Below are 24,125 nucleotides of genomic sequence, written 5' to 3'. Positions count from 1 at the left end.
GCAGACATCACATATTACTAATGCCCACATAGTTCAAAGTATTAACAAGCATTCAAACCTTTTGGAGTCGATCTTAATTGCAACAAATCCCTCAGCGGCTGTTTTTGCAACATTCTCACTCGACCAGCTTTCAGTCATCTGTGTTGATTGCTCATCATCACCTGCAAGAGGTTTCAGCTTATTATCACATTCAGGAGGCTGAAGCTTATAATTACCAAAAAGGATCATGCTTATTAAAATTAATTTGCCTATGATTCGGTAGACAAGCTATTTTTAAAGTGGAAAAACAGGTGTATACATGTTAACCATAAAGAATCAATGTGTAGCATACACAGAGATTACGATAAAAACACTAATTGGCATAGAACTGTTCTACTGGAGCACTGGTTGAAAAAAATGTTCAGTTCACTTGCTTATACATCAAAAGATAAACTTGACTGCAAAACATACATGCATCGAAAAGAAATTATTATAAACAAAATGCACCACTGTATCATTGGATGCAAGCAGGGAATTTCAATAGTATGTATACTTGAAAGAATCTCCCACTATGACGCTTTACGGTACATCAAGAAAAAAAACAAATAACCTTTGTTTTACTTTTGAGTATGTTTTCGTCAATATACGCTGTTGTAGTGGTGTTTAATCAGTTCAATGTCTCACACAGCTTTGCCCAAGTGGTGCTTCAGTTTCCTGAAAGAACTGTTAGCACTGATCAGAGTGAGGGAAAAGGATGGATCTGATCGATGTGAATAATTGATTTGCTATACTGGAGCAGGATAAGAAGCATTCAGAAATACAAGGGATGAAACACTTCATATCAGCCGGAAACTTCATTTAAGGACTGTGCTTGTAAGTAATGTTCTGAACATCACAAAAGTAGGCATTGCTGGATACAGCTTGTGACGGGTGATGCTCTGCATGCTAGCAATGTTGCAAAGGGAGCAAACTACACACCAGTCAGATCCCACAGAATGTCCCAGGCCCGCCTAAACTGCCAGGTCACTTACATTCATCCTGTAAACCAACCTCACCTAAACCAAAGAGGTCTGGTGCCCCTACTGAAAAAAAAGAGTAACATTTCGTCTCAGAGAGAAACTTCAGAGCTGCTTTTCAAGCCCTCATACTCTCACAACTGGATAGTGGCAAAGGCCTGCTCCATGGCATCCTAGAATCGATTTCGGCCCCCCCCCCCCGCCCCTTAATGGCATCCTCCACACTGAAGCATGTCATCCAGGAACTGAAGAAGTATGACCACATGAAACCATACTGATAAAACTCCGTGGTTTCCCTTGCCGGCTGCATCATTTACAAAGTCATCACAACCAGCACCCTAGTATATCTGGCTGACAATTTAATCACCTCCTGTTGCGTATGGCACATATGAATTCAGAACAACCTCAGACTGAAGGCAGAGAAGTGCAAAAAAGGAAAATAAGGCAACACGTCTTCTCTGTCTAAACAGTTGGAAATTGGAACTACATCCTTGTATCCATCTATGAGGGCTGCTCCAAACCTGCTCTAACTTAGGAAAGAGTTGAAGACGCACCTCTTTCAAAAAAGCACTACATCACAATGTAATAGCAGTTCACTTCTCTTCCCAAAATCCAGCTAGTTCTCCACAGGCAACTAAGCAGTGTGTGTGTATATTGAGCATGTTTTCAGACACACCTGGATCCTTGTGACTGGGTGTCATTGCTGCAGTTCCTTTGCAGCTTTCCCATGAGTTCCTAACTCCTGCAAGACTAAGAAATCATAATGGTCATTGAGCGCCTACATGCTATAGTTATGTCCTCTTTTGTTTCAATGCGTCACATTGAGAACTTTAGGGGAGTGCTTAGGCAGATGGACGTGTGTTCTTCCGATTCCAGACGATGAACAGTGGTACTGGTACATTTTCCATTGCAGCTAATAGTCAACAGATGCAAGTTAGATGAATCTAGGCGAAACAGAAGTCGGACCCCAGAATACTAAGACAGGAAGAAGCTTTATCTGCACTAATATTGTGGCATGACATTTTACCAACAGATGATTGAGATCGAAGGTCTGTGTGCTATCCTTACAGTAGTCATCTCAACATACCACAGCACAGTAACCAGCATTCTACAACACTTGAGAAAGCCAAATAAGGGTAGGCTTCTGGCATTTCTGGGGTGTTCAACATAGGTTCCTTTGCAGAGGGGGTAGGGTGGAATATTAATCTGATTTCCTCTTTTCTAATAAGTGCTTTGCAAGTGGAAACAAAAGCCATTTAATTTTTCAGTTTCATGTTGTCTCTGTTGTTTCAATTTGCTGTGTGAGCCCAACCACCTCCCCCTGGGTGTAAGATCATCATCATAGGTCTAAATATCTGATTGCTGTCATCTGGTGACAGAGGATTGTAGGGTTGGTGTTACCACCTCCAACAGCAGGTCTCCATGTTCAAACTGGGGCCATCGGGGAACCAACAACACCTTTCTTCAGTCACTCCCGCTTCTGAGAAGAGACAAGCTGTCCACAGGAGCAACCTATGTCAGTACAAGTGGGGTGTCGAGATAGATGACAGAGGGGACCACTGTGAGATTCTGTGACACAAACAGGTACCTGAAGGCACTGGTGCCCCACAGGATGGGACAGGACTTTCTTGGCTTCCGACAAGCTTCCGAATTATGAAGTAATATACTGCAGATGGGCCACTCTATTTAAAGGGGCGGAGTAAATGGGGGTAGCCAAGAGTAATCTTTTCAGTTACCAAGGCACAATATATGTTCATTGTTGATGAAGACATTGAGGCTATTCACTAACTGGGCCCTGAGCCTAAATTCTGGGTACTGATATTGCCAGTCATTACTGCCTGCAACCACTGATGTTGATGGCTGGTACAAGTCAAGGGATATGGTAATTAATGTTAAGTACTTCAAGGGAACATTAAAACTCCTTCCTGATTGGGCCATTCACATTTACTTAAGCAAGGGCTTATGGTTATTGTTAGTTGCTCAGTGGGGCCACTGATGCTCAATAAGACGTCTTAGTGCTGAATACAACTTCATAATGAAGATCTGGATTTACTTAAACTCTGGGGTTGAGTTTTCAAACAGAAAACAACACAATTCACAGTAAGAAATAGATTACGTGAGGTTGATACTGGCTACACTAAAACACCTACAGATAGAAGAATTTCACCCATGATGGCAGTAGCTTATTCTTAACTTCCCCACCATATGTTACATTTTTTCCACACATACAGTATCACATTGTATCATCTACAAAATCACCAATGATTACATTTCGAAGGAAACCCACTCTGAAACAGAAAATAGAGGAAGGCTTCACACAATACTCAACTACACTCATCCAAAATCATAAGGATGATTCAATGACACTGGATAACATGTTATGAGAAACCTACAGATCAAGTCACACAAAGATACAACTGTGAAACTGCAAATCCAATTCATGTCTCACTACTTAAGTGCAATGACTGAATCATTCAAACTCTTTATGGGCAGTGATATACTTCATGTCTTATTCACATTTCTGCATTGTTCAGAAGTAGGTAGCTTTATGGTGATTGTTAGAAATGGGTCGCATGTTGGCAGTCAGTTTACACCCTGTCCAAGTAGGGACCTCACTCTAGTTAGGGTAAGGGTGATACACCGCTCAGATAACCCCTGCTCACCCCCTTGGTAGCTTGGCAAAACAGTCAGGCTTATCTCAGAGGCAATTTGTAAAGTATTTGCACATACACACACAGTAACACAGTGAAAACACCACAATAAGACTCCACACCAGTTTAGAAAAAACAGCAAATATTTATCTAAAATCGAACAAGACCAAAACAACAAAAAATCCAACCTAGACAAGTAGGCCTCGAAAAATCATTAAAAATTTTTACTAGACCTGCAGGTCGAATAATCGAAATAATCTACTCGACCATAATTGCAATAATGTAGTTGATCCGTAAATGGGTCTCAATTGTGTGACCCTAGGAAAATGTTTTACTTTACCGAGTCGCCTTTTTCTTCATTCTCACATATGAATGTATCGTCAAACATGTGAGCTCAGCATTTCTGCTGTACAAAAAAAACATTCATTAAATGGACTAAACGTTTGCTCCATGTATAAAGAGAATCTAGCACACACACAGGGAACAAATGATCCATTACTTGCCTTTTAGTTTACTAACAGCATTGCTACCAGGGCAGGAGTGTTTCTAGGTTTATGTATAAACATTTTTTTAATAAACATTTTACTAAAGCATGTTGTGTTGCACAGTCATTTACAGAGAGAAAATGTCCACAAAATGTCCAAAAACCTTCCCACTAACTTGCAGCTTTACTGATAAAACTACGTAATGTATTAACAAATCTGTGACAATCAGGTTTCAGAAAACTTTTATTCTTTGCATATCACCAAGTAAAGCATCCTCATTTGTTTTCATCCAATTAAAATGTTTTATATCACACAGAAGTACAAACAATGGGCTTTCACAACTACTAAAATATATTTTGAAATGTCTGTACAGTGGACTTAGCTATTCAAAAGTGTGTTAGGAAAAAACTGACAAAATCCTGGAACTCTGCAGTCAGAAGGATAATTAATTGGAAGACAAACTGACTTTTACCTCGATCTCTGAACACAGAGCATATGTGACAAGAATAAGATTTAAAAGCCTCTTTCACTTTCTGACTGAACAGAACACCTGTTCTTTGTCAACTTGCCAGAAGGGTCAAGTAGGTCCTAAAAATAGCTCGACCTGATAAAATATGCCTCGCCATAGCGAGTGGGCGAGAAGAATTACCGAGGCCTGACAAGAGACAATATCAATTTTGAAAGTAAAAAGAGTCTTACTCCATAGGAATCAATGGATGTGTTGTTTTAGCACAAAGTACCTGGTATGTGTAAAAAAATAAAGCTGCAGGAGATGTGATGCAGAAAAGCAAGCGATGTGATGATTCTTTACTCTCAAGTGAGGCCGTGCGTCAATGCTTTTCCCCGCTGGGTAGGGGATGTGTCAATTCTTTCCCCTTAGGAGAACCATGTGTCGATATCCAGACAGGCAGCCTCAGGTCCTTGCTGCGATGTTGAAGATTTGACACCCAGGGTCAATGCGTGAAAAATTCTGATGCGCTGCGCCAAGGGTCCCAGTTGAGAACAGGTGCTGTGTCGATTCTTCAGGTGCTGTGTCACATTTTCAGCCGCAGGACAGGTCCTGCATCAATATTTCTGACAGACACACGCATGGATTTTCCCCCGCAGGTTACCAGTTTCCACTTCTAAGAGCCAAGGGACTGGATTTGGCACCACTTGCCAGAGCAGGACTCCCAGCAGAAGAGTCCTTGAGACTTCACAACAGGAAGCAAGCTCAGTTCAAGCCCTTGGAGAATTTTGGAAAGCAGGATGTAGAAAGCAAAGTGTAGTTCTTTGATGCCGAGGGCAGAAGCAGCAGCAGGCCAGCACAGCAAAGCAACAGGCAGAGTGGCAGGTCCTCCTCAAGCATCTAGCTCTTCTTCCTGGCAGAATGCCCTAAATCCAAGAGTGTTTGGAAGCTGTGGGGTCAGCAGTCCAATACTTATACTTATTTTCGCCTTTGAAGTAGGCAAACTTCAAAGGAAAGTCTTTGTAGTGCACAAGACCCTGACTCTCCCTGTCCTGGCCAAAGACACACTTGATGGGGTTGGAGACCGCTTTGTGTAAAGACAGGCACAGCCCTATTCAGGTGCAAGTGTCAACTATTCCCTCCACTTTAACCCAGGAAGACTCACCAGGATACGTAGGACACACCACAGTTACCTTTGTGCGACTGTCTACAGTTCAAGTGTCAGTCTGACCCAGACGTGTATTAGACAGCCAGGCAGAGGCACAGATTGGTTAAGCAAAAAAATACCCACTGTCTAAAAGTGGCATTTTCAAACTTACAATCTAAAAACCAACTTTACCGAATGATGTATTTTTAAATTGGGAGTGCAGAGACCCCCAAACTCCAGATCTCTATCTGATCCCAATGGGAAATTGCACATAAGATACTTCAAGTTAATCCCCATGTTACCCTATGGGAGAGACAAGCCTTGCACTAGTGAAAACCGAACTTAGCAGTATTTCACAGATCTGGACATGTAAAACACACTAGTACATGTCCTACCTTTTAAATACACTGCACCCTGCCCATGGGGCTGCCTTGGGCCTACATTAGGGATGACTTACATGTAGTAAAAGGGAAGGTCTGGGATTGGCAAGTGGGAACACTTGTCACGTCAAACTGTCAGTTGAAAAACTGCCCACACAGACACTGCAATGGCAGGTCTGAAACACGTTTACAGAGCTACTCAAGTGGGTGGCACAATCAAGGCAGCAGGCCCACTAGTAGCATTTGATTAACAGGTCCTGGGCATACATAGTGCACTTTACTAGGGACTTACTAGTAAATCAAATGTGCCAATCATGGATAAATCAATCACCAATACAATTTAGACAGAGAGCACTTGCACTTTGGCACTGGTCAGACGTGGTAAAGTGCTCATAGTCCTAAAACCAGCAAAAACCGATCAGAAAAAATAGGAGGAAGGAGGCAAAAAATGTGTGGATGAGCCTGCAAAAAGGTCGATGTCCAACAGTGATTAGTTAAAACCAATAAACATGGCAAAGGTAAACCTTAGAAATGCTTTAAAATATATTGCAATTAATATCCAAAAATTCATCTAAATGGTTAAAATGGTTGAAGTAGGCTAGCGTGGAGTGGAGATGAGGAGATTTTTAAAAACAGATTGCAGGAATTTTGCAGGGTTCACTGATTACCTTTGCATTCAAACAGTGCCTTGCTGCTTCCTTGCAGGTGGTTAGTGTAAGGAAATGCTTCTCTTTCTATTTTCACCCCAAAGGGCTGATGCTGCTGGTTTTTCAACTCGGAGTGCACGGAGGCCTGTTAACCATAACAGAGTGCCAGTGCTCTTACCCCTAAAAGTGTATGTGTAATAGGCTTATATCAAATTGGTATATATAAACTTCCTTTTTAGCCTCTAGTATACCGCACTAGAAGTACCCAGGACCTGTAAGTTAAAATGTCCCTAACGGGCTGCAGCACTTATTGAGTCAACATGAGTGGGGACAAAGCCAAATGTGTCTCCCAGCCTGTCACTGCTGACTGGCAGAACAGTTTTAACCTGTTAACTTGACATTGTCATTTAAACTAATGGCAAAATCTAGACCTTTTTTTTTTTATGTCACCCCTTTCAAGACCTAAGCTAGGGTGTTGTATATTAAAATGTAGCACATGTATTTTTTTATATGTCCTAACAGTAAACACCCCAAAATGACATTTTCCTGTAGCAAGGATAAGAGCCTAATTGGCAAGTACAGGGTTACACACTGATTACTCAACTGTGCTAACGTCAAAATGGGACAACTAAAGTTGGAACTTCAAGTTATCAAAAGAATGGTTACATATAATGAGACTTGATACACAATTAAACATTAATGTAACTTTTGAGTAAAAGCCAACTTTAGAAATCTCCACTCTGTTGCCTATGTTTTCCAGTGGCCAGTCACACTTGCTGACCACAAAACAGACTTCTGTCCTCCTGGGGAGAGATGTGAATGACTCCCAGGAAAGGAGACAATAGAGGTCTTCTCCCTGGCAGGAAGCCACATCGGGTGTGGGCCCAAAAGGCGAGCTTCAAAGGGGAAGCCGCCTTTGAAGGGCAAATAGTGCACTCATGCGAGAGGGGCTGCTGGTTTGTTCTGGTGGACAGGTTGGCATCAGGGACAGAGAGGAGAAAACAGCTGTTAACCCAGTTTTCCTGTGGGTGTGTGTCCCTTTAGTAACTAGACCTCTAGGGTGGGCTCCTAAGCTCTACACACCGAAAGAAGTGTTCTGCCATATTGCACTCTGGGTTCACTAGACGCCACACATTGCAGAAAGTCGCCACCAGGCAGGAGGGCACGTGGTTGCCCACTGGTTAGTAGTCACTGCAAACCCCCTGAGGGCAAGTTGTGGGCATAAAAGTGGTACCCACTTCCAGTCTGTACTGGATTAAAGACCAAAGAAGGACTGTCCTGACCCTCCTTGGACTTGGTAAAGAGAAGCTGCACCAAAAACTGCACCTGCTGCTCCTGAGATAGCAAAGAGAGAACTTTGCATGTTGTATCCTTGTAGAAAAATGGCTCCCTGTTGCAGTTACCCCCCACTTTTTGCCTGATACTGATGCTGACTTGACTGAGAAGTGTGCTGCGACCCTGCTAAACAGGCCCCAGCACCAGTGTTCTTTCACTAAAAATGTACCATTGTTTCCACAATTGGCACACCCCTGGCACACAGATAAGTTCCTTGTAAAAGGTACCAGTGGTACCAAGGACCCTGTGACCAGGGAAGGTTCCTAAGGGCTGCAGCATATGTTGTGCCACCCTAAGGGACCCCTCACCTAACACATGCACACTGCCATTGTAGATTGTGTGTGTTGGTGGGGAGAAAAAGGCCAAGTCGACATGGCATCCCCCTCAGGATGCCATGCCCACAAAATACTGCCTGTAGCATAGGTAAGTCACCCCTCTAGCAGGCCTTACAGCCCTAAGACAGGGTGCACTATACCACAAGTGAGGGCATAGCTGCATGAGCAATATGTCCCTACAGTGTCTAAGTCTATTCTTAGACATTGTAAGTACAGTGTGGCTATATTAAGTATATGGTCCGGGAGTTTGTCAAAAACGAACTCCACAGCTCCATAATGGCTATACTGAATACTGGGAAGTTCGGTATCAAACTTCTCAGAATAATAAACCTACACTGATGCCAGTGTTGGATTTATTAAAAAATGCACACAAAGGGCATCTTAGAGATGCCCCCTGTATTTTACCCAATCCTTCAGTGCAGGACTGACTGGTCTGTGCCAGCCTGCTGCTGAGAGATGAGTTTCTGACCCCCTGGGGTGAGAGCCTTTGTGCTCTCTGGAGACAGAAACAAAAGCCTGCTCTGGGTGGAGGTGCTTAACTCCGCCCTCCTGCAGGAACTGTAACACCTAGCAGTGAGCCTCAAAGGCTCAGGCTTCGTGTTACAATGCCCCAGGGCACTCCAGCTAGTGAAGATGCCCGCCCCTTAGACACAGCCCCCAATTTTGGCGGCAAGTCCAGAGGAGATAATGAGAAAAACAAGGAGTCACCCACCAGTCAGGACAGCCCCTAAGGTGTCCTGAGCTGAGGAGACCCCTGCCTTGAGAAATCCTCCATCTTGAGTTTTCCCAATAGGATTAGGGATGTGCCCCTCTCCCCACAAGGAGGAGGCACAAAGAGGGTGTAGCTACCCTCAAGGACAGTAGCCATTGGCTACTGCCCTCCCAGACCTAAACACACCCCTAAATTGAGTATTTAGGGATGACCCTGAAGCCAGGAAATCTGATTCCTGCAACCTGAAGAAAGAAGAAGGACTGCTGACCTACAAGCCTGCAGAAAAGGAGGAAGACAACTGATTTGGCCCCAGCCCTACCGGCCTGTCTCCAACTTCGAAAACTTGCTCCAGCGACGCATCCGACAGGGACCAGCGACCTCTGAAGCCTCAGAGGACTGCCCTGGACTGAAGGACCAAGAAACTCCTGTGAACAGCGGCCCTGTTCAAAACCAGCTACTTCTTTGCAACAAAGAAGCAACTTTCAAAGACTGCACGTTTCCCGCCGGAAGCGTGAGACTTCACACTCTGCACCCGACACCCCCGGCTCGACCTGCAGGAAATACACACCACAGGGAGGACTGCCCGGCAACTGTGCGCCCATGAGTAGCCAGATACGACCCCCCTGAGCTCCCACAGCTACGCCTGCAGAAAGAAACCAGAGGCTCCCCCTGACCGCGACTGGTTGTAACAAGGGACCTGGAACCAACACTGCACCCGCAGCCCCCAGGACCTGAAGGAACCGAACTTCGACACAGGTGTGACCCCCAGGCGACCCTCTGCCTAGCCCAGGTGGTGGCTGCCACAAGGAGCCCCCCCCTGCACCGCTGAAATGACCCCCGGGTCCCTCCATTGTTTACTACCTGAAACCAGATGCCTGTTTTGCTCACTGCACCCGGCCACCCCTGTGCCGCTGAGGGTGTACTTTGTGTGCCTTCTTGTGTCTCTCCCCCCCCCCCCCCCAGTGCTCTACAAAACCCCCCTGGTCTGCCCCCCCCAAAGGACGCAGGTACTTACCTGCTGGCAGACTGGAACCGGAGCACCCCTGTTCCCCATAGGCACCTATGTGTTTTGGGCACCTCTTTGACTTCTGCACCTGACCGGCCCTGAGTTGCTTGTGTGGTAACTTTGGGGTTGCCTTGAACCCCCAACGGTGGGCTGCCTATGCCCCAAACTTGAGACTTGTAAGTGTTTTACTTACCTCCAAAACTAACCTTTACTTACCTCCCCCAGGAACTGTTGATTTTTGCAGTGCAGTGTATTTGAAAATAGCTTATTGCCATTTTTACTAAGACTGTATGTGATATTGCTTTCAAAGTTCCTAAAGTATCTAAGTGAAGTACCTTACATTTAAAGTATTAACTGTAAATCTTGAACCTGTGGTTCTTAAAATAAACTAAGAAAATATATTTTTCAATATAAATAACTATCGGCCTGGAGTAAGTCTTTGAGTGTGTGTTCCTCATTTATTGCCTGTGTGTGTACAACAAATGCTTAACACAACCCTCTGATAAGCCTACTGCTCGACCACACTACCACAAAATAGAGCATTAGAATTATCTACTTTTGCCACTATCTTACCTTTAAGGGGAACCCTTGGACTCTGTGCACACTATTTCTTACTTTGAAATAGTATACACAGAGCCAACTTCCTACAGTCCTGCTCAAGAAAAAGTTATTCTCCAAACCCCAGCCTGGGAGCCAAAGGCCCAGCACTCAAAACGTTGCACACACGTCTGCTAGGCCCAGGAGAGTCGAAGTTTGGTCACCCAAGACGGGAACTAGCCAAAGTTAAATTGAAGCTCTGGCTTTGCTGTGAGCAGACACCAGCTAGCATGTGGAAAATGGTTCCTGGTTGGAATCAAGGGACAGAGACATCTGTAGCCAAAGTCGTCCAATCATGTTCATTAACAGAGGTGTGGCCCCCAGAAAGACCCCTAATGACTGGATAAGCATCCTCAGAATCATGTATCCCTTGCATCAGAACCATTCCATTGATGTCTATGGCAGTCAGCCAACAGTCAGGAACTTGCACGAAGACTGCTTTGACTGCAAGGTAACCGTCCTGCTAAGACTTATTGGCCCCTCTAACCTGCCAGTGTTGGTTGCCCAAAAGGAGGCCGAAGTACCTGAACACATCTTTATAGAAAGTTTTCAAAGTAACTACAGTAGTTGCCAAAGCTGGTTTGCATTTTCATCGAAAAGCAGCGATTTACGATTTGCGTAAAAACAAATCTCCAGAACCCGTTGGTGGATTTTGTTTGTTTTGGTGTCTAAAAAAAAAAAATCATAGAAATAACATCTACTTGTATAATTGGTGCCAAATTTACTTCGTGTTGCGCTTCTATCTTATTCAATTGTTTTGGTACTTCTAAATGCTTTGCACGTGTTCCTTTGTAAAAGCCTGACAGCTCGAAGTCACAGCTACTCAGGATTGAGATAAGGTTTTACAAACGAACCTGACTCGACCCAAAACCAATCTGTGAGTTTATTACACAGTGAGGTCACACAACCACACCATATAATAAACTGCATTTCCTCACAATTAGGTTGTTTGACAGCACGATCTGTTTCAGACATAGTTGATGCTCAGCCTGATGGAGTGTAAGAGAGATAAAGAGCCTGGTCCTCTTTGAGGAATAAAAAAAGATATGCATCTGCTAATTAATTTTACCCAGTACTGCCGATACTGTTTAACTCCTAAAGTCGCTGGACAGCAACCTTAATACCAATCAGTTTATCCATAACCTATATGTAGGAACCTCCAAACATATCCTAAATTCAGATAATATTCTGGGGCATGCTACAGAGCGGAAAAATCTCAAAACTAGGCCCAGCATTGCATGTTGCTAACTGGCTTTTTCTGACCAGTCGGAAGAATGAGATTATGTTCAAGAGGCATGATCAGATCTTCCTCTCACTTGATTCGTCACTTTACGTTCCCGCCGACAACCATCCAGGAAGAGCATGACATTGCTCTCTTAGTTACCAAACTCACCAATAGCACTTTCTTATACTTTCACCAACCACGAGGGATACTGCATGGCTAAAATGTCATAAAACTACCTTCCAGTGGTAATTTCCACACTGACATTGTGCAACACTGTTTAAACCTAATGCACAAACAACGGTTTCTCAAAAACAGCTAAAAAACACAACTGCTCCCTTTAAGTCTCCCAAATCACAGAAATCGCTACACTGGCTTTAAAAACAAGAAAAGAGTTCAAGGCACCCAATGCCAAGAGATCATTTGCCCAGTCAGTTTTAAATATATCAAAAAGAAGATCCCTCCTTCTGCAGATCTCCTCTCTTTGGTAAACCCACACATACGAGTCTAGAAGACTTCAAGTTTTACAGTGGACTGATGACCCACCTCTTCCAATCAGTCGATGCGTAGCTAGGACATTTGCTATTCCTTGTCCTCTATGCTCTTGACCCATGGTCGTATTCAGATTACGTCATCAATGTACAAAGCTCAACAGTCAACTGCTTGAGACATGCATTTGAAAAACAATTTGCTTGTGCACTAAGATGTAAGTAAGAATCTTTGTCATAATCAGGCAATTTATGCAGGGAACGGTGCTAGAAAACGACGTGAAATTTTGGGGAATCTAGAGCAGAATGACAATGTTGTGAAGAACAGGAGCGTTATTCCACGGAACACTATTTAGCTCATTGGAGACACCAACGATGTGATTGATGTTTGTCAAATATGCGTATTTAGTTAAAACTTCAAAATGTGTAATATACGTAGAATCATACAGCTATCCAGAAGGTCCTTTGCTGCATATTAAATCAATGCTCTGAACACTTTACCTCAGGCGCTGTTTTTTTGTGGTTCTGTGTTTCTTTAAGCTTGTGCTGTGTGGAGAATGCTAGAAGCCTGCACAACACACCCAGCTATAGAAAGCAACACCAATTGGCAGTGGGGTTGTGCAGACCTTCCTCTTGTGCAAAACTGCCCAGCGTCAGTGTCTTTATTAATTGTCACAGGCTGTCACTCAGCCTGGGAATTAGAATGAAAAAGCATAAGCCTTCCAGATCTGCATGAGACCCAGGCTTTGCCTGTGCCTCAAATGTCACAAGCTCAAAGAACACGAGGACGGACTTTCTGTTCCCATCATTCTGCCACCTGTAGCTAGAGGGGTCGTTCACCTAAATCATGTGCGACTGTGACTGGCCACCTACGCTTCAGATCAAAGTACCAGGACAATGCACTGTGTGAATACAGAAAGTCTTACTCCCTATCTGTAGTATTCCGGTGAGGCAATGTGCCTGAAATCCTAGGTAGAAGAGACGAGGCTTATACATTTGTGTAATTCTTCTTGCGCCTCTGTAAACATATCCAGCTGCTGAATAAACTGATTATGTCTCCAATGAGTATGGATCACAGCAGGTATGGCGTTCAAGCACATATGATGCCAATTATATGTTTGTGTGGCAGCTTCTAGGGGTAACTTATTTCATCACTTGGGTGAGGGAAGCAGATAGTTAACCTGATTCAGGCCTGTGTGTGGGAAACGATGTTCACAGCACTGGAATTCTCATTTGCAAACCATTCGAGTCAGGTGTGTTAGTTCAGTAGAGGCAGATACTACAACTCCCAGAAAGCATCAATATATTAAACAGGGGCATAACTTGGTCACTAAGAATGGAGGTGGAGGGATCGGGGTTGAGGTTTAGATTTCTCAGCAATGACTGGTATGTTTTGTTAACACGTTTTAGACAATCAGGGCACATGAGAGGGGCTTTAGGGACAGTGGAAACTGAGAAGACTACGGATTGGTGGGGGTACTAAGTAAGAGAAGCACAATATTTGGTGAAATAACCAATATTTTTGAAGACTTGAGAGAGAGAGAGAGAGAGAGAGAGAGAGAGAGAGAGAGAGAGAGAATATATATATATATATATATATATATATATATATATATATATATATATATATATATATATATATATATATATACATACACACAGAAATCTGCTGTACCCAACTATTGAACAGAAAATACAATTATTATGGGGTTGAAACACCCCAAACTACCCCTAAAGCTACGCCCCTGATCTGATTTTAAATGATAGTCTAAGACCGATAACATGACGTTATGCTCAATGAGGGAAGGGGGGATCTGCCAACTCCATTTTTCTTCTACCACAAATATTATGAAGCAGACAGAACTCACATGATTTTATAGCTATCCACCAACTTTAGCTGTGACGTCAAGCAAACCAGAGTCAAACTGTAGCAGTTTCGAAAGTAGTGCACCAACACCACCTGTCCTCATCTAACAAACAGCTCTAGACTGCAAACAGTGAAACTGGGTTTGCATGAATAGCCTGGCTTGCTGGAAGAAAGTAATGGTGGAGATGCATAAATGCTCAAACACAGGGTTCAGGGTTGTTATGGACTGTTTGGCCCGATACACCAAGTAACCGTTGTGAAGCCTTTGTCAACACAAATGAAAATGAAACACTATACCTCAAAATCAAAATAACGGCGACAGTACTCAGAGGAATATTGCCATTCTTAAAAAAAATATATGTGATTCCTAATGCATGTTGTTTAGCACCAGTGCCTTAACACACACAACTCTCTGTTTAGGCTTGAGCACTCAGATGTACCAATCTAAAGAGCTGCATCACAAGCACAGTGACTAACAGAGAAATATGTGAGAGTCACTGGAAGGGAAAGCCAACCCATCCCCACCCCCGAACCCAAGTCAATAACGTCTACCTATGTAAGGTGCACGGGCTACGGGAAAACCTGCTATAAATACTATTGGTGTCTTCTTTCACCAATACAAACTGTTTGCTAATGCGCGTCCTAGTTGCAGCAAGTCATACTGAACTGAACTAATATAAAGGACTTGATGGCCAACGCTTCTAAAGTAACTGAGTTAGACCCCTACTTGAATACACATCTGCAGTCCATGAACATTACGCCCATGGTCTAATTACTAAAACTTAAGTTTGACACCGACCAGGCCTCTTTTAGGTGACACTATTAAATATCAGTGTCCTTTTCATATGCCACATGCAATACGCCTATACTGCAAGAATAGGAGGGCTGAGTTTTTTGTTTTTTAACATTTTCAAGTTCCGATAGGATCATCACATGAGACGTTTCTTAATACCAACATGTGTCACGGGGTGCGGAATTTAATAAAATATCTACTTGTCCATGGGACATGTTACTTCTTAAATCTACTTGTCCTGTAAAAAAAATCTACTTGTCCCTTTGGTGTCATGTAGTGCGGCGATAAATTACGGCAGCAATCTCATTAAGTAGGAACTCTGATAATAGCATGTTTTTAGGATTTTCACCATCTCTTCTCTAATCTTTTCCCATAATGAGAAAGTTGTAAATGTATTCGTGACAAGGGCAGAAGTAGAAGTTCTTCCAGGGTTGGGAAAAAAGTGGTTGGAGTGAAAGTGAACTTGTAAATGGTCAATAAATTTTACACATGCATATTTGCTTGTGCTAAAATACAGTTTGCAAATATTTTCTAGGCGTACGATTTCCTGGTCTACTTCTGTAAGTTCTTGTGTATTTATGAAAGCCTCTAATTCAAAGACATACCATGGGTACACTTTTGTGACTTTCTTTAAGAATCTGGTCCCTAATTAGGTCTGGCATTAACAAAGACCTTTTGTTTTTATTAAACTTTTATTTCTGTCTCTATCAGGTGGTTTTACTATGAGTTATCTCATTGTGCTCTTCCACAAGGATCATATTGGCACACAAAGTAGTTTTGTTCAGAGCCAGGAACCACTGTGGGAATCAGTGGCATAATGAAACTGGATGGGGTACCCCTGTAAAGAACATGGAGCCCCCCCTCAGACTCACTCAGTGCAGGTACTGTGCTGAGGGTGCCCCGTGGAGGTGGCCTGCGGGGCCTTTATTTCGCCACTGGTGGCAATGTGTGCTTTTTGAGACCAGAAACTTTTTTCCTTTTTGCCAGTGTTTGCTACAATAGTGACAGCCTGGTAGCGCCCACAAAAATAAAGTGTTACAAAAGCCATGTCAAAACAAGACAGGCAGGGGCGAAACCAAAAGGCTCACAAAAAAAATAAAAAATAAAACTAAACACATTATGGCAGATCAGTTGGCTTTGCCACTGCTTGTTTATTTTCATGTTTCCCATAATCATGTTGAAAATGGTAATAATTATTTTCCATTAGTAATATTTTTTGGACATACTAGCATAAATCAACACATTTTACTGAATGACGCTTCAAAGAATTAGAACCTAAAACGATAGAGGCTAAATGTTTTTTCCCCCCCCCCACTTGCATTTATTTCTGAACATTTTATTTTGAAAGCAAAGAATGATCACTCCTGCTTATAAGCTTCTGGAAACATTTGCATCTAATCAGAGAGCATTCTGGGAGCATTGTACTTAGCCTCATATTGTTAAACCTTTCAAATGTGTGTACCTTTTTTTCTTTTTTTACTGGAACCACTGTCAGTACTGCAGTTGTGACCTTAAAACATCTATTTATAGCACTCACACTACTAATAAAGCCTTTTAATCATTGAACCATAAATATTAATTTGAACAGTATTAACATTACCTCAACTGAAGACAGTTCCCTTCTCTGTAAACTGGCAGGCAAAGGGTTTGTGCTGCAGAGGGTTTGGCCTACTTGTCCCAAGGACAAAATAAACATGAAAACTTGTTGCCCTTGACCCCAAACAATATGTCCTGGGCGTGGAGCGATAGGAATTCCACATCCCTGGTGTCAGTTGGCTGTTTCTTTATATTAAGAGTTACAGATGTATACCGCCCTGCACTAGGCTACTAGCCACCATATCAGTAACTCAATTGGCACATACCTTACATGAAAACAGATATCCAAGTGAGCGGGAGCCACTGCCTGCTTACTGTATAATAATAATGTGCATATAACTATAATATTTTCGCATTTTCTTTTAAAATCTCCTTTCATAAGACAACTTTTTACTAGTCCAGCCAGTACATTTTACACCCTAGAATGCTTTACAATGATAACTGTTTAGTCTCACAAAAATTTAAGTACATGTCCCATGTATAGCTCTTGACACTCAGATACAGCCAGAGCCTACATGTGTTTCGCTGATCCATATGTTGCTTTTTCTTGATGAAATGCTGTTATAATAGCTACGTACTGAATTGATCTCCTCACGCAATAAGGGTAAATTCCATTTAATTATACAATCTTCATGTCGCATAATGGCCCTCCAATCTGTCATTGTTTTCAATTGCTCTTTGAATCAGAGTGTTACGTCTCACGGCCTCCCATTCCAAGACAAAAAACATAACAATACATTTTTCCACTCTCTGATTATGAAACCTGCTTGGAAGCCTAATATTTGAATTTGTGAATTATTTTTCTCTCCTTTCTCATATGAGCCCTGAACAAAATCGGATGGTGAACCGCGAAACACATATTGTCTATATGTGAGTATCAACAACTATTCACGGGACTTGTACTTTGCGTTTTGTGAGACTAAAAACTTAGCATTGTGAAGTATTTCTGCGTATGAAATGTACTGATTGGACAAGTAAAAAGGTATCGTTTGAAGACAGATTTAATAAGAAAATTGTTTTCAAAGAAGATGAAAAAATAGTGAAGTTGTATGTATTAATTAATATGCAGTAAGTAGGCAAAGGCTCCTCGCTAACTTGTATATCAGAGTGTCTGTTGATGGTTGTTGACTCAAGAACATCAAAAGGTACAAGGTGAAACTCATCCCACAGACGGGTATGGGAGAGACGAGGAGGAGTTAATATAAGCAGAATGTCAAGTAAGTTGGAACTTTTAAAATTTAGCAGGGCGGTATAAGCAGGGCAGATGACATTGAGATGACTGTAGCAATTTACATGGGTTTGTGTGGAAAGGAATTCTGGAGGGCGGATCAAGCTTAGCCGAAAACAAACTGTAGTTTATGTGGGTTCTAGCATACTGCCAGATGTGGTCGGAGGCCTTAAACAGACTAGCACGTAACAGGTGAATCCCAGCAGTTAAGAAGATAGAGCGGCGATTTTGGAGGAAGAGGCGGGTGTTATAGCAATGTGGCAGGTGGACTGGAAAACTTTTGGCAGTTTCATATACCGCGAAGTAGACCCGAAGCTATTGGAGCGCTTTACACGAGCACCAATTACATTACACAAGAAGACGTTGATTTTTTTTATGCACGGTTTGATTAAGTGATTTGCCCCACATGGAAAATATTGAGCCGAATTAGAGACTGAAACCTGATCCCCAAACGTTTCAAAGTCGGCATCTCTGGCTGTTACGCCACATCCTCTCTCCAAAATTGGTAGAAAAAGGTAAAGCGCCCCGATTGTGTGGCTGGAGATAACTACAGCAGGTGTGGGAGGGCCAAACGAGGGCACTTCATTCGAGTGACATATGTGCCTGAGGTACTTCCTGGGCACAGCCGAGAAAACTGAGTCTTTTTAAAAGGGCTCATCACCATGATTTGTGTTTGTGAGGTAATGGCAGCTTTAAACGGACAGATGTTGGGAAAGCGGCTACAATACACTAACAGGTGAGTAAGGGAAAGAAAGGGCTTTAGCAAACTCTCTTAAGTCCTCCGGGAGTAGTACCAGAGTGACAGCTGGGTCTTAGCGCAGCAGTCGGAAGACAAGACAGGCCACGGAACGATAGTGACAGGCCTCGCTCCCAGTGAGTCCCAGAGGGGTATTCAGGCCTACCTGTTACGAAAACCACGAACACGGCGCTGCGCTGCTTAGCCTGGGCGATGGCGTCGGGGATTGTACCCTGAAACCACAGCATCCTCGCAGCTCCGCGTCCAGGACTCACAACAGCCTCCTGTCAACCCTACTGCCTCGCACCACAACACCCAAACTGATGACTAACTGCTCTCGGCGGTACTATGCGCCTGCGCGCCGGCACATTGGCATCACGGGATATGTAGTCTAGTTATCCTCCGGCATTTCGCCGATAACCACTGCACCACACTAGATATACTTTCAAAGGCACCCCTGGGGTACCAAGCCAGGTCCATACCTCCGTGGTTCCTCAGGTAAATGAGGTCTAGAGGACGGCACTGTCGTTACTGTCAATTTCCTAAGATTTCTCAGAAGGTGAGCCGCATCTCGTGATCGAGATTTGTCGATGCCGCTCCTTTTTGCGTGCGGTGTGACGAAATGAGGCGCGTCAACAACAAAGTAGGTATGGTATTTTTTCGTGGTATCATGGTGTTGGAGTTCATTATTTTACTATGCAAACTGTAGAATTACAATTTGGCCAGTTATTTAATATAGTGTGGTTGTTTAGCGTGTGACATTATTAAGTAAATGCAACGAGCAATGTAGTTTGTGTTGCCATTGCATTTAGGTATATTGATTGTGGTAGTGAGCCTTGTCCTTAGTAAGTAAACTTACAAGGGGATGCGTATAGGTCTATGAATCTTTTGGATCGCATAGGGTATCCTAGTAAAGTATAGCGAGTAAAAGACAGTTACAACAAATCAATACAATCAACTTAAAAATACCATGAACTAATCTAATCAGAAAAATCACCATCACTCATATGGAATTTAGTTTGATTTATTCCCTATTAGTTACAATTCTAAACAAAAACCTTAATTCAACAATATCATGATTTCCAACTTTTATTTAGCAACATAAGCAATGAATTCTCAGCACTTTATTAATATGCAACCAACGTTAAACAAAGCATAGCAATTCATGAGCAATCGAATAATTCAGCAACATAAGTCAGTCAGTCTAAGTCACCCCAAGTCACCCTTGTCAGCCTACCTATCTCCAATTAGCATCAGCATGTGGGTCTTCATGAGAAAACAATTGAGTAAAAATCATTAATTTGGAAAAATCTAACTAGAAGAGAAAAACATTTTAAAACAACGCAGTTGGTACCTAGAAAGAAAAAGCATTCATTAGTCAGTCAGGTTATGGCTACCTATCCAAGATAGATCAGCAATGACTCAGTCTTCGTCTCCAGGTCATCAGTCATCAATAAGACTCGGGCTCACAGAAAGCAATCCCAAGCTTCAGCACTTTGGACAGCATCTCCTGACGTCTTCGACTTTCGCCTCTCCGTTCTGATTTTTCCCCTCATGTCATGACTTTTTATTAGGATCTTTCAGTCCGTCCCACAATTTGCCCATTGGTCAACTTTATCAGGGCTTTTGACTCTAACCTATAATTTTTGTTTACCACTGGTCTACGTTATTTTGAGAGTCAAGTTCCATTAACATGATTGGTCCTCTTGCTGATGAGTACATCATCCGGCTCTTCGGGTAACAAAATTGTTTCTCCCAACTCTTAGTCTGAAGTTGCAATTGTTCAAGTCCTGGGAAAGTACATTTAGCCTACTCTACACATAATTGTAGCAATTTGTTCTGATCATCTCCTGTCCGCTGGTGAGTTTGCAGATTTTTCTAGCAGTGTTTCATGGTAAACTCTGTACAGTTCAAGGTCTCTTTTCTCCAGTTCTAGTCTGCGGCAGCTCATCGCGTCTCCACGTTTAAGCAAGCAAGGCCCAGTGCCGACTAGGCCTCTGGTATAGCTAATTTAAGAATATGAAGCATTATAACATAAATTTATATCTCTCATTATAATAACACATTAGTACAATTATTAAACATTCACATTATTTAGTACTGCTAACACAGCTGGTGACCACTCCCCGTGGGCACATTTTGCACATTATACGTTATTTTCAATTACTGTTAATCAAATGTCAAATTTTCTCATTAGTCAATATACGCAACTCATTAGCATATTCTCACATTAGCATATCTGCTGCAACAGTCCCTCCTCTGATGACTAAATATGTCATCACATCTTTCCTTGTCAAACATTACAAATTACTTTCAGTTACATTTTGATTTTTTCTGTTTCCCTTTTCCCTATAGATTCTTCTTCTAGGTGGTTCTTCCCTCCTCTGATTATTTTTAGCTCTTTTTAATTTAAATTTGTGCCATAATTTGCATGCCCCCCATAATCCTAATATAATAACTATTACAATTAATATTCCTTGAACAATTTTCCACAATATTCCACTCCACATTTGACTAAACCAATTGCCTAGTATTGCAAAACCATTTCCTACTTTTCCCAAACTCCTGGTTCCTTCAACTCTTTCAAATCCTTAGTTGCATTAGTTAAATTAGTAAGCAATTTTTTTACTTCCTTCTCTTTTGCAGGGATATAAGAACAGTAGTGCTTTTCGTTAATCATTTTGCAGACTCCTCTGTCTTTCGCTAAAATTATGTCTAAAGCTAGCCTTTTTTGATGGGTCATAGCTCTATCCGCAGCTAACTCAGTATTTAGTAATAATATAGCTCCTGTAAAATTAGTTAACATATTATCTACTATAGTTGACAACTTTCATATCTTGTTTGCATTCAATATAAGTCCTACTGAAGGAATGACTGCTCCAAAAATATCCCCTACTATTGCAGAGGCTGTTTCTCTTCTTTGTCTCATTCGATGTAACTCAGTCATTTTCGGTATCTTTTTCAAATCATCTATTTGATAGATTTTAGGGAATACTATTCCCAAATAACATGTCCCATATCATCCCCTAGGGAGTCGATAATAAGCATTAAATCCACAAATGTAATAGATCCCAGGAATCACAGGGTCAGCACAATTTAGCATGAACGTCCATTTACTCTGAAACATACACATGCCTACACTCACTCGTTACCACAAATAAAGTGTCAATGTGTGATTTTGGCCTGTATATACAAAGCTTCCCTACGTGTAATGCATCTAAAGCTAGCCTCCCTTGTGTTTTAATAGCAGTGTAAGCATAATCATTTTTGTATGTCCTATTCTCTAATTCTTTTTCTAGTTTTTCTTTCAATGCTTTTCTCCTATCGTCAGTATGCTCAATAAAGCCCTTTTCCATGGGGGTTAATAAGCAAGTCAAATTGTTACGATGCGCATAAGCCGTGCCAAACGTTAGTGTAGGCTCAAAGAATCCTCTAACTAATTCTATATTATGCTCTTTAGCTATCTTACTTAAATATCTAATTATAGGAACAAAAGAATATACTAAGTCGTAATTGGAATAAAAATACTGTATATACTCTTGATTATAGGAGCGTGTTAGTAACAGACTGCAAGTTATACCGTAAGTCAGTGGTAGACTACGATAAGTAACCCCTTCTTCCACAGAGGAAGGTATTTGTGTTCACACAAGACAATCCTTTGTATCCATCGTTTCCACATACTCACTCAATAAACGATAAAAGACGTTAGAAGACAACTCTCCCTTTGCGTTAGTACAATCATGCAAATATTGCTCATCTAATTTAAACCTCTCTATAGCTGTTAGTGTATTAATTTTATGCACAGATGTACCTCTCATTTCTTTCATCTCATGAATTGACATTCCCACAATCATTATCTCAAACAATATTCCACACACAATCGCCATCCCCACACTGAAATATCTACAATACCTAATATGCCTCACGTTATTATCTAAATTAGCCATGATCTGTAAAGAATCAGAAAGCAGAATTTTCAACTCCTATTTAATATGCAACACAAAATCAAAATCATAAATATACTTCTTTCTTCACACTTTAAACTTCACACGACAAGACCCCTTCTTCCTTTGTCAAAATCGGTTAGCAGCTGGTCAACTCCAGGTTTTAGGTGTGATATCAGGTTATCAATGTCTTTTCCGGTAAGTAATTTCAATCCTTTTCTTTATCCAACAATACAGTCTATCTTTTCTTCTATTCAGGTTGCATCAAAATACTGATTCGGAACTTCTCTGTCAAAACAAAAGGACATAAACCCTTTCTGCCAATCACCTGTTGTGGCGTATGCCCACTCTGGTCCTGCATATTTTCGACTTGCCACTCTCTTTTTTTTCAATTTCCTTTCCCCTGTTAGTTCTCCATCACTCAGTTCATCTTTTCTTGTGGTATCTTGTTCTTCCTCTATTGCTTCATTTATTACCAAGTCCTTTTTCCTGCCTATTTGAGATTCCGGCCAATTATCGCCTTTTCTTACACCTTCTGTCAGCAATCTCTTTAAGATAGGACTTTTCTCCTTGACCTTGTCTGAAGCGCCCCCTTTTGATGGGCCTGCAATTGGTTCAGGAGGAATCAGATCACTTTTGCTTTGACCTGGCTCAACTCTTTCCCTCTCAGGCTCTGGCACTGAGTCTCCTTGTTTTTCAGTCCCTTTGTTTGCGTTAGCACTTCTCCTGTGCATGGATCTCGTAACTTCTTTTCTACCTTGTCTGCACGTTCTTGATTTTCCACACCCTCGTCTCTTACTGAGGTGATTGATCCTTCTTCTGCCAATTCTGGGTCCACTTTCGGCTCAACTTGTTCTGGTTCAGGCAGAATTACTTGCTTCACCACTGCTGGTGTTCTCAGCAACACTTCTTCATGATCCTGAGGACTCACCACCTTTTTCGTATGGCTTGCATGTATCCAATTGGGCAATCCTGCACACTTTACAGCTGTGGTAGTCGTCAACACCACTTGGTATGGACCTCTCCAACGCGGCTCTAGGCAGGTTTTTCGCACATGCTTTTTGATCACGACCCAGTCTCCTCTCAAGTTGTGACCTGGATCATGGATAGGTGGCAGAGTAACAGCTTGTACCTGCTGAGAAAAAGATCAAACCACATCAGCTAGATCTTTGCAGTAGTCTAACACCATATAATCTGTGATATTGACAAGAACATTGGCTGGTATTGCTGGTAGTCTCATTGCTCTTCCCATGAGAATCTTGTGTGGGGACAAGCCTGTCTTCCTGTCAGGTACATTTCTCATTGACATCAACACTAAAGGCAATGCATCTGGCCATTTCAAGTTTGTGGCTGCGCACATTTTGGCAATTCTTGATTTCAAGGTACCATTAATTTGTTCTACCAATCCTGATGCTTCTGGACGATAGCTGCAATGTAGCTTCTGTTCAATATTCAGTGCTGCACATAAGAGTTTGATCACTTCGTTATTGAAGTGCGTTCCCCTATCTGATTC

The 24,125-nt window shown here is 42.1% G+C and overlaps 1 protein-coding gene across 2 annotated transcripts in view; it reads right to left on the bottom strand.

Moving 5' to 3' along the window:
- UBXN4 (UBX domain protein 4) overlaps nucleotides 1-19,011 on the bottom strand; it is a 252,926-nt gene extending 233,915 nt beyond the window's left edge. For both annotated transcript variants that reach the window (XM_069225071.1, XM_069225072.1), the window contains exons 1-2: nucleotides 18,835-19,011; nucleotides 59-161 (exon numbers count right to left, since the gene is read on the bottom strand). In XM_069225071.1, coding sequence (XP_069081172.1) covers nucleotides 59-161; nucleotides 18,835-18,916 — 185 coding nt within the window. In that variant the 5' untranslated portion in view covers nucleotides 18,917-19,011. The remainder of the gene's footprint in view (nucleotides 1-58; nucleotides 162-18,834) is intronic.
- Nucleotides 19,012-24,125: the final 5,114 nt, after the last annotated feature.

This window comes from Pleurodeles waltl, chromosome 3_1 (genome assembly GCF_031143425.1).
Source record: "Pleurodeles waltl isolate 20211129_DDA chromosome 3_1, aPleWal1.hap1.20221129, whole genome shotgun sequence".
NCBI lineage: Eukaryota > Metazoa > Chordata > Amphibia > Caudata > Salamandridae > Pleurodeles > Pleurodeles waltl.
This window is presented reverse-complemented; position numbering and strand designations above follow the sequence as displayed.